Source organism: Ctenocephalides felis, unplaced genomic scaffold (assembly GCF_003426905.1).
Source record: "Ctenocephalides felis isolate EL2017-DRISC unplaced genomic scaffold, ASM342690v1 CF-g0.4_SCAFFOLD_01604, whole genome shotgun sequence".
NCBI classification, from domain to species: Eukaryota; Metazoa; Arthropoda; class Insecta; order Siphonaptera; family Pulicidae; genus Ctenocephalides; species Ctenocephalides felis.
Window position 1 is genome coordinate 14,897,588 of NW_020537758.1, and position 12,472 is coordinate 14,910,059.

At 32.5% G+C, this 12,472-nt stretch overlaps 1 protein-coding gene across 1 annotated transcript in view; it reads right to left on the minus strand.

Annotated features, from left to right (window-relative positions):
* Positions 1 to 3,429: 3,429 nt before the first annotated feature.
* Positions 3,430 to 12,472, minus strand: part of LOC113372637 (homeobox protein prospero-like) — a 171,525-nt gene continuing 162,482 nt past the window's right edge. Inside the window, exons 5-8 of the mRNA XM_026612995.1 lie at positions 11,662 to 12,350; positions 11,256 to 11,410; positions 3,959 to 4,103; positions 3,430 to 3,609 (exon numbers count right to left, since the gene is read on the minus strand). Of these exons, the coding sequence (XP_026468780.1) occupies positions 3,430 to 3,609; positions 3,959 to 4,103; positions 11,256 to 11,410; positions 11,662 to 12,350 (1,169 nt within the window). The remainder of the gene's footprint in view (positions 3,610 to 3,958; positions 4,104 to 11,255; positions 11,411 to 11,661; positions 12,351 to 12,472) is intronic.

The window sequence follows — 12,472 nt, forward strand, 5'->3', positions numbered from 1 at the left end:
GAAATTTGGGATGGGGTCATGGAGAGGAGCGCGGCATTGCAGCCGCATGTGACGGTCACTGCTTAGTGGAAGCAACCCTTTATAGGCGAATCAACGAATAACCGAATGTGCTCAGACTTGTTTGAAAATAATACAATCCGAACGCTTTGAGAATCGTTTTCCTCTACAGCAAATAATCACACTAGATAGGATTTCCTTTTTGTATAAGAAAATAGAATATAAGGCAGATTTTGGTAAAAATTACACACAATTACATTATTTTTGCTCAATTTTTTTTTAATAAGATAAGGCGCGAAGGTGCTTCAAATAAGCTTGTACTTTTTTCGTGATATTTTTTTAGACCGGGGTTCCTAAACTTGGCCGAGAACATGTTCATCTGTAAACTATACGGTTTGAATATTATCATTATACTGTAAATCATCAGAAGTAAAATTATCCGACGCCTGTCTGACGACGGATTCCGAGAGAGCTGTCTGAATGCTGTGTGCAAAACAAAAACTCGCGAACCGAAAAGAGATCGTAACGTAACGAAGCTCCAAAAATGTCCGGTAAAATGTTTCAAAAATCAATTCAAGTGATCATCATATGAAAGATCATCATCGAATGCACATCGAGATACAAAACGCTGTAGTAAGAAATCAACCCGAGATTAACATTGTGTGGGCGGTTGTGTGTGGCGGCTGAATTGTGACCGGTTGGATGAACCCAACAGAAAGAAACAGTCCTCACCATCCATGTCTGCCTGTTCGCGAACGTATTCCGAACAGCTGATTGAGCCCGCCTGGTCGGATACTCCAGGAGCGCACGGATCGTGCCTTGCCCCCCCGAATTGTTGGGGGCAGCGCCCGTCCGTGCGCCCCGCGAAGGATCGCTGAACCGGTGCGCGGCTCTCGTCTTAACTTTGAGATGATCGACAACGGATCATCGTCGTGACTTCTTGTTCTTTTGGAGAGCTTTAAAACGGATGCTCTCTCGGCGATTAAGGGGCGTTCGATTAACGGCCCCTTCGCCGAATTTGACGTCATCTGTGTCCCTGACAAGATGGCGGTTCTGTGTGTTTGTATGTGTTTTGTTGTGTGTGAGGAGGGGTGCAGGTTGAGATCGCGGACCGCTTGTGGGCTCGCGATAGAGATACTACGACGCGTTTTTGCGATAACGCGCCTGAGGCTATTGCTGAGGATGTAAAAACCATTTGATTAGTGTAAACTGTAACGACGCGACGTCTGGACTCTGCGACTATCAGAGACCTTGTATTACGGGATTATTTATTTGGGAGATCATTTAGTTAATGGGAAACGGGAGTAAATATGTACGGAACTGAACCTGGCATTGAATAGTCCTGACATCTGAATACTTTATATATTTCCCTGTGAAAAACTTTTTGTAAACACTTATAAAATTCTTCTAAGTTGCATTGTTTGTATCGGCGCTGTTGCAAGTTCCAAATGGGATTTACCGATCCAAAATGACTTGTGTTTAATTGCAAGGAAATATTTATGCTGGACCAGTTATAGTCACTATCGATAAAAATTGAATTTAGTTCAATATTCCGGCAGATCAAATTTGAACAAAAATTGATTAAATAATTATTGTATTAAGATAACGTAAATAAAATTGAAAATTAAATCATCAAAACAAAAATATGTAATAAATCTATTATAAAATATAAGAATTATTTAATGTTTAAAAAAATAATAAAAAAGATATAATTATTATAAAATCAAAGTAAATAACCTATAAAATAATAAAAAACATAGATATATAAATAAATAAAAACATAATTTAAATAAAAAATTATTTATATTTATATGCTGATTATAATCAACAATCCTGTTTCTATTTCAAATCATATAATAATTTTTTAATTTCATTTATATCTCATGAAAGTTTTCTTTAACTAATAATATATGTGCAACGTGTTATAACTGTTCCATCACAAACTTATTCTATAACCTATGCACATTATTTCATGGTTCTTTGAAATATCACTACTTTGTACTAGTCTCCTAGAAATAAATTTAGATTTTCGTTCGTGTACAAAATAACAATACGACAAAAATCTAAAATTACTTCATTTATCTTGAAGATAGTACGATAAGATCCTTATGCAAATAAACATTTTTTTATATAATAATTCATATAAACAGTATTTTAAATTTATTCTTTCATATTTTATTGATACGAACGAGGCGTGGAGATTTTGACTAGGAAACTCACCACAAATGTGCCGTGCTCAAAACTTAATTATTATAAGATTTTGAGCACAAAATTAGTGTTTGCAACTACGCTATACAGTGCATTGTGAAATAATAATAGCTATAATATAATTTATATTAATTACCTAAACCTTTTTTGCGTTTTGTGTAAAACATATAATTAAAAATCATACTAGTATCAATAAAATCATTCAATTAAATAATAATTCATACGGTTATTTAATTTATGATGACGACCAAAGTTTTAGAGTGTTGAGTCAACCATCGTACCGATCGATTTTGATTATGTTTGTGGTATTGAGATCTGTCGGTTACCGCGTTGGCACTATTGCAAATAAAATATCCTGTATAATCAGTTAAAAAATAACATAAGTTGTACGGCTCTGTAACTGAAATATAATTATTATTAATATTCTGTAGAGTGAGATATGGAGATGCAAACATAATCTCAATTGAATTAGTACAAAGGTTTTAAAGGGACTCGACAGTCTACGACTGAGGTCGACATACGCGGACTAGTAATTCAAATTTACCTTTGGTTCTTCAGCATTATTAACACAAAGCGTTAACCATCCTCATCGGTATATATATTATTATTAAATATAATTGCTATAGATATGGGCCGTCTTTGAAATAGTGGCTATTTTGTATGTACAGTTACATCGCCGAACGAGGATCCGATCAAGATCCTTTTTGAGCCTCTCGGCCTATTTGTACAATGAGAGGCTCCTAATATGTGCAGCGGATTTGGTATCAGACCCTCGGCCGACTCTAATTGTTAAGTTCTAGGGTCTATGGTACAGTTTTATTAGATCGACATGTGGGGGGCCGCGTACAGTTTACACAATAAATAATAAATTCGTGCGAATCGTCTCGATTCGAATGCAAACCAAAGAGAGATACACACAGAAAAAGCAACCTGGTTTGTCTGGTAGTTTTGTTTTAGAACTTTTCTTTATATAATATATATTACTTTATTATTTTCTCTTTTAAATAGTGACGATAATTTTAATTTTAAAATTTTACGCTTTTATATTTACTTTTTAGATTTATTTTTGAACTGAAGGCCTAAATATCGTCGAAATGATTGGTGTGTAAAATCCGTTTGGAATTTCACATTCCCTTGTTAGGAACACTTGGTTACTTTTGAGCCCTTTTGAGGGCACTGTGCATGTGAGGGCAGTGACATCAAATGATTTCTTGACGAGCGGTTTTACTCCAATTGTTCCAGGAAGTTTGGAGATTTGAAGTATTCAGGAACCGGATCGTCCAGTCGGGAAATGATCTTGTAGATCGATTTTTTCCACGACTGTTCCGTATCTTTACCGCCCTGTATCGCTTTGAAGAATTCTCGTAACGTTTGCTCCACTACGTAACGGAAGTTTGATGGAACCTGGAGAAACAAAATAATATTAATGATAACGATTCGACAAATATACAAAATTTTTCATCTTATAAAAATACAATATTATTAAGAAATTATAAAATGGCGCATGCCATGCCACAATACAAGACAACAGCAAAGGTGAAAAAAGGAGAAGGAATAACTTTTAATTAAAAAAATTTTAATTTATATTGTTTTAAAAATGATATTGAATCACGAAATAGATAATTAACCAGTAACAAAAAAATATGATATAGGATTTTTTTTCGGAAGGAATTGTAAGGGAAAGGTAAGCAAGCTATTTTTGCTAGTGTCATTTTGTGCAATGTGGCTGGGGTCGCACCTGAGGTCCCCATACCTCTATGTGGTTGTTCCGGTTGTAATGAAGATTTAGAACTCTATAAATTTCGCTGTCGCCTCCAACTTGCAATTCATCAGCATTTTTGACACCTTCGCTTACTGCCTGCCGAGCATACTTCTCCATTTGAATGTAATAGAATTCCCTGTAACAAAACAGAAAAATTAGTTATGGATTATTGAAAATACAACTATAATCAAATATTTCAACAATACAAAGTAAGTAACAGTGCATTTTATATATCCAATATATTTTTTGTACATCTTCTAAGCAAAATCTTTTAATTGGCAGAGTCCAATTATTAAAACCGATTAATAATTACCAACATTTTCTTTCTGCACGGTTGTGCATAAAATGCGCGTTTCTTTATTTATTCTTTGCCAAGTTTCATAACCTGGTTTTATTCATTAATTACAAAGGAGTGTATCATTTGTTTGCGGGATTTTTGTTTCGTTCTCGAGAGGAGGAACAAAACATTTTGCGGGGGCAAAAAACTCACAGGAAAAAATATGAGAAAGAGTAAAGGATGTTAAAGAATTCATTATTAGAATGAATTTTTGAAAATATTAGAATTTTATCTTTTATCATTTTTTAAAGAATTCACATTTAATAGTAAACAAAATAATTCAAAATAACGAAACAAAATATCTATTTAATTTTATTATGTAAATTATGATTTTTATAATTCGAAAACAAACACTGTATCTGCATTAACAGTCTCGCTTTCATTTTCTATTATTATTCATTTGTGTTTCAATTACCGCGAAAATAAAACTATGATGTTTTTTCCAATACGCATAATGATTAATTTTTATCATCATTAAATAAATTGAATATCATTATTGTGCAAGTTGAAGGCCAGCTACGAAGTTCATTGAATTAAATTTGAATCGGTGTCATTGATTGGCATTATACAAATATATACATATATCTGCGTTGAGCTGCATTTATGAACACGATTTTGCAAATCGGTTAAATGTTAATGTAGGCCGTTTAATTATATCATTTACATGTTGATACATTATAACCAATTAACTCGCATCGAACATAAAATAATAGATACAACAAATTATGACAATCACTTTTAATGTTAATGGCCATTTACGGGGGCAATATCTGTACTGTTTATTTGACTGTGCAGCGATCATCGTGCCTATTTCAGATTAATTGCACAAATCGGTGTGCGTTCACTATTAAATGGAAATTAAACATTTTTAGAATTGAAATATTTCAATTATATAAATCACCTATATTCTATTATATAAAATGATATATTTTCTGATACGTCAAATATTTCCTCTTCCAGTTTCGACCGATTCGGCTAAGAAGCATTTGCATATTCAATGTTGTAATTTATTTTTCCGTTTATATAAAAAAGAAACAACCCCTTTGCATAATGAAGGCAACGCAAATAAGAGTTGTTAATGAAAGGAATATGAATGTGTAACGCCGAACGCATAGTTAAAGGAAGGGCTCAGAGAGCTTTGATGCACCCGCTGTTGCATTCGCTCGAAATAAAGGTGCAATTTGGTAATTTTAAATTGAATAAGATGTTGATACAATTAATTAAGATTGTATTTATTTAATTAATTTAATTGTTGAATAAGTAAATTTATGTAAAATATTTGAAGTGTAAAAATGACGCAAGAACAGTACTCAATAGGTAGCTAAAATGCATAATTACCTTACCTTGGGGTAAGTTATAGTAATAGGCCAAAAATCGAAAATGAAAATTTTTGCATATCTTCAAGTTTTGAAGGTTTCTGAATATTTTGGCATACCTCAGAAAAAATGAATGTGTATGTGTATGTGTGGATAAAATTTTTCGTCAACGTTTTCGGGAGCACCGCTCAACCGATTTGAATGATTGAAAAAGCAATCGATTTTCTACTGATAGGGAGAAGTGTTGATTAGTTTTTGAGAAAGACAGGTCCAGTAGTTTCGGAGATACACAGCAGAGTGTAGAAAAAACAGAAATCGAGTATTTGAGAGAACAGAGCATCCGATTTGAATGATCCAAAAAACATTCCAATTGTAATAGTGAAGAGAAGTGGTAATTAGTTTTTGATGAAGGCAGTTCCAGTCGTTTCGGAGATAAGGAACTACATGTGCAAAAAATGGCAGTTTTTGAAAGAATTAAGCATCCGATTTCATTGATTAAAAAAATGTTCTGCTTAACGGAACGATTGCTTTTAGTAAAAGATTATTTTTTTTAAAATTCACAAAAATATTTTATATTAACTCTTATATTTTGTTATAGTTAGAATAATGAAAGTATTTATAATAATCTATTTGAGAACATTTAATATTCCTCGAATATTTCATTACGGTACGGAAAGTTTCAGCAATTTGCCTTAAGGCATCCCATCGACCATTAGTTTATATTAATTAAAATTATGATTATATTTAAAATTTATCTAGTTATTAAAATAACTAATATAACTTGAGCGTTAATTTGCCCTAGGGCAGTTTTAATACCAAGGTGTACAAAAAATCGACTTAATTAGTAAGAATTGAAAATTAGCAACTTTTCAAATTGGGACGATAAAAATTCAAAATTTTGTCACTTTTCACTATTCCAAGTTTTTAGCGATTTTTCATAATTTTGTATGAGTATGAGGAGATCTAACATTACCCAAAATATCATCAGAAAAATCAAAACTTTTAACAATTAATTACGAAGAAATGGCCCGACTGATCTTTAACTTTTGATTTTTTGGTTCACGATTCTTGGAGAAAATTTTGAATGAATAGCCGATAAAATATCTACCAAATTAGGCATTACCCTGCGGCTTATATGATAAATGTATAAGAAAGAGAAATAGTTCATGGACAGATGTGCAACGACGGATGGCCGTTGCAAAAATGTATGTCAAACGCTTAGTACCGCTCATATCTTGAATTTCGAATCCTAAATAATAGAAAAATTGTTAGGGGAAACTTCAAATCATACCGGGTAGCTTGCACCATTGTTCAAACATCATGAGGGTAGGTTATAGCACATAGCTCATATTCAATTTAGGGTGAGTTTGCGTATCAAGGGTTAGATTTTGTGACTGTTAGAAGATATAATAGTGTTGAATGTGATTTCCTAGACTTTTCGAAGTCGGTTAATTTTTTTTTCGACAAGTCGTAGAAGTTAACGATAAGAAATCGTCAAGCAAGTTGACTCGGGAGCGTCGTGAGAAAGTTTAACGAATTTTTTCCCAGATTGATTTTATCGTGTGAGAAGATATTGCGGAAATTGATTCACTGCAATTTTTGGAAAAAAATCTGATCTTGTAAAAATAGAGTTTTCTGATGTTTCTGACAATGATGTGAATACGATTTGTTTTTTAAGAAAATGTTTATCATTTTTAGTTTAGGGGGTATAGTACCTTTAAATATTGTTACATTTACTAAAATTATGTTCACATTTCCAAAGGCAAATCATAAAAAATTCCTCTCTCAATTTTTAAAATAACTGAATTATTGACCAAACGTATTCAAAAATTTAATTTTTTTTATTGAATTTAGGTAAACACAAGACTTCTGAAAAAAAAATTTAAATAATATTTAAATTAATTAAATAATAAATTATTTAAATTAAGCTGGTCAAAAATTCCAAAATTTGATACAACATAGTTTTTTTAGGAAGTCATATCTATTTTAAATCTTAACTTTTGCTGATAAGTCGGTTTAATGTAATTTAGATCCTTTAAATTTTATTTCAAACACAGAAAGCTAGGAGTTTTTTGACTCCACATTTGGAATATAAGATTCCAATTACAAGTATATGAGAATGCTCAAAAAATAAAAATAAAAAAAAATAAAAATATAATCAAAGTCTGTTTTAATATTTATGTTTTAAATGAGTTTCTAGCGTTTGTATTATAATAATATTTGAAAACTTTTACAAGTATTTAAAAAACTATCCTAAAGTAAATTTTTATTGGGCATACGTAAGTATTCAGAGATAATTATTTAGTTAAAAGTTTCCTAGTCTACTTCTACCTATATAAGATCATATCGGATCGTCAATTCCTAACAACATTGGTATGTTATACATATATATTTTACCCGCATATTTTTCGTGGAAAACCTTTAGAATACAAATAACTGTCGCGGTTATCGACCTGATTCTCTCAATAATGCACGCGTAGTCTAAAAGTGAATTACGTAAACGAAAAACTGTAAAAAGCCATCATAATCGTATAATAATTGCACTACATCCCTGAAACTCACTTTCTAAAGAATACCTGCATGTTTTGAACGAATCGCAATAAGTTTTCTCGAAGCTAAATAGCTCACACTTGGTAAATGATAATAATGGAAATAATCAATGAGAAAATTATATACAATAGAATTGACAGTTTTTGGCTGTTGATACAGTCAATTTTTTAAATATCCTTTCTACCTCAAATCTCAAAATTTGTAAACTGTAAATCCACGTCAGTATCGATGCAAATACTGGAAATTGCTCGATTATAATTAGCTGTTAATTCGGAACTTGACTAATTAATTAATAGCACGCCATACAGAAATGCATTGCCGTAACTAACGAGCACATTATGTGATTATGTAGGGACTATAGAGGATCATGCATATGTTAAAGGTAACAAATAGATTTATATCGCCAAAATTTGTGAAAAACATCACGTAATCAATTTTCAAGAATTTTTGGACCCCTCCTTCCCTCTTGGTGATACCTGAAGATATTTGAAATTACGCTCTTTCCCAACTCAAAAAAGAAAAAATGTTAAATGAGATTTTAATTTTTTTTTTAATTCAAGTAAAAAATGAACTTCCTTCCCTCCACGTGATATTTCATGATTTTTGGTCAAATTTCTCTCGCCTTTATAAGCCTCACGTAATTAATGGATGCCCCATTAAGAATTATTTTAAGCAAATATTTGAATGAGTTAAATAAAAAAGTGGTATTTTGGTAAATAAATAAACAAAAAGTATATTAATTTAGTTCAGCATAAAATAATTCTGATAAAGGATCGGGAATTTAATAGGTATGTATAAGTAAGCACAAAAATCCCATAAAAGTGACGTTAAATATATAATCAAGTAGGTACACAAAATTGGGTTAAAATTGTATTGAAGTAGATTTACTCCGAAATTTTTATTTTACACTACAAATAAATTATTTTGAGGAACTAAGAAAAAATAATAATTATTTTTAGATTTTTACGTATTTATTTTAATCTCGATATAAAATTGGGATTTTCATAATGACTAATTCAATCTGTCTACAGCATTTATTATCATGTTTGAGAGAGATAATTTTTGCATTTTGACCGCAAATTTCTTCCGTTTGATCGCAATTTATATAATTGGTTCGAGAATTGTTGCAATCGCTATATTTAATAAACGCAATAAAATGCAAGTGAAAATATTAAAAATTAGCATTGAATTATTAAACTTTAAAATGTTATATATGTATAATAATAGTAATAGTAATGTTATATATATATATATATATATATATATATATATTTAAGTTTAAAAATAAATTTACTTCTCTAATTACTGCCATGTCAAAATTATAATATGCCACAACACCGCCTTGTGGCTAACAAATAAATATAGTCGTATGGAAATTCACAATTTAATTAATTAATTAAAAAAGAAAACATGACCAAAGTCACGACGCACGCATAAGATAAAGGGGTGTTTTTATATTAATACGACTGTTTGAAATGAAATTTGTTATTCAAGACAAAAGACCAAACCCTATTTGTATGGTGCTTAAACTACACACTTATTATAATTAGAAAAAATTAATTTGGGTTATAATCACGTATAGAAAAAAAATCAGATTTATAAATTAATTAAATTAATTTTTATCATTTGACTCCGAATGTTAGATTCCAATTGGAATTGTACGAGAAAGCACAAATTATACGATAAAGTAAGTCTGAGTATTATATAAACTTCAAACAATCATTTATAAAGTATTAACGTTTCATAAGATCACAATAGTTGCAAAACTTTCGGTTTCAATTTAAATAAAAATTAGATATCTTTTTCATAATGAAGTTTGTTTAAAAAATATGTCATTTCTAATAGTATTTTTTAAATAAGGATTAAGCACAATCTTTGTCCTTTATTGATTTTTCCCAAAAAAGTGCCACTCGATCTACAACAACATGCGCGACGAAACCCAAGAAAAGATTAATTAACTGTTCTGTAGGGGTGTATATTTTTATAAATTCAAATCTAACATCAGATGGTCAGTTTGGAACGATGAACAGCACATTAATACCCCTTTAAAATCTACCCTCCAAGTTAGATGGACGCAATCAATTCCCAGTCGTGAGTCATCAGTACGTAAGCAAACTATATCGAGGACTATTTTAAGAACAAGGGGTAGGATTTGAATGACCGAATAATGTTGTTTGAGTTTTAAAATTTAAAAGTCACTGAAAGACATTTAATTGTTAAAATAATTGTGTAGATTCTTATACTGAAAGCTTTGTATCGCGTTTTCCTAACTTTATCATCGAGCTGATAAAACTATTGATTTTAATATCGCGAATACCGTGTCGCGTGTAACTCATATGTACATCATAAAGTCTTTTAAAACAAAAAGGGTAGATATATAAAGATAACCGTAAGATAACAAATATATATATATATATATATATATATATATATATCATAGAAATTATGGTTTCACGATCATATCAGAATTTTAACATGTACGCCAATATATCAATAATAAATTACATTCCCTGCACGAAATCTAAATAGCAATTTCTTTTATTTCTGTAGTTCCATATAAAAACAAAAACATTTCGACAAGTGGTTATACTTAAAATCGTTCTATTTCAATAATTAATGAACATTTATATCTCAGGTTCGACCCAATGGGGATTCCATAGTCCCCCCAGAAAATGACATATATTGAACATAATGCTAGTTTCTCAGAAAGATTTAAAAAAAAACATATAGAGCACATGCACATGTCGTGTCGATCAGAAGCCAAGATAAGACAAAGTGCTAGCAATTCAGTAAGTTTATATTCGTGACACCCGATATTAGAGAGAACTGTTTCATTGAATTATTGATAATATTTTTCATATACAAGTGTAACGCAAAAGAACCTGCAGGCATGCGATATAGCGATATACGGAAATTAGAATAAATGCTCGAAAATTATCTAAAAAGCTATCATATTTTTATTACTAAGGATATTAGAATTTTGTCTATATAATTTAGGTAAATTGGATTTCAAAATTTGTATTGAATATTCACGAATCTTCAATAACAATTTTGAATAATTAATAATATAATTAAAATCACTAACCTGAAGTTGGAGAACCATTTAACCAGTTGCGCTGTGTTGTTCTTGTTGAATTGGATATCTGGGAAGTACATCTTCAGGACAGCAGAACTTGGATACCGGACCCAGAAGAACATCAGCTTGGCTTTTCGCAGGTGCATTGGGGTTAATGTTGACGATTACACAGGAATCAAGGATATATACAGTTGAGATTGATTGCATAATTATAATTAAATTTCATAAAATATTTCAAAATGATAAATATGATAATAAAACATATTAGAAAGTAATTTGGAAAAGTGATTAATAATAAAAATATGCAAGTTTGTTTAAATTAATGTATCAAATTTTTTTATATAAAAAATAGTTGATATTAAATGTTTCTATTCGATAACTTAAGATCTAATGACTTTCATTATGAAAAGGATATTGTAGGTCGCACTCCATCGTATGAGATGTCCGCCGAGTTGCAGTCTGAGTTGCGATCGTTGGCCTCCATGGCAGCTCGGAGGTGCCCGTAGTCCGGTGAGCTGCCGTGGTGTGCTGCTGCGAGTAGTGCAGGATGAAGCATGGCGGGCGGGTGCGGCAGTGGCGGTGAATCGCGCGGTTCTCCCATTCCAGGCGGACTGTGGGGGCCCACGCCGCCCATGTGGTACATGTGCGGGCCGTGAGCGCCGAAGAACGGACTGTACGGGGAGAATACCTTGGATTCGTGCAGTGAAGGATTTGGTATCGCTACTGAAGTGGGTAACGACACCGGAATCATCGGCGGCGGTGGCGGAGGCGGGGGTGGGTTCTGTTGGTACGGTCGAGGTGACGGACAATCTGATGCTGCTCCGTTGCTTAAACCGTGTTCGGGCGAATCCTGCGCCAAAATCCTGCTCACTGTTCGCGGCGTGATGCGTGTGTCTGTAACCTTATGCCTTTTCTTTTTTGTCGTGACCACGAGACTCAGCGCCTCGTTCTGCTCTGGATTGGTCTCCATCGGCTCTGGTTTGCAAAACATATTGTTTTGCGACGCTCCGTGCGGGCTGACTCCGTTGTGTGCGTACATGGCCATCTGCATCTGCTGCTGTTGCTGCGATTGCTGCGGCGGCTTTGGGTGCTGGAAAGGACCTGCTACAACGGGAGAAGGACGCGCATGAGTCGGCTGATAACCTAAATGAGCCGGTGGATGCTCAGGCGGGCCGTGTTGCAGCGGCATGTAAGCATGCCCGTTCATACGCGGACCCATCATCGCA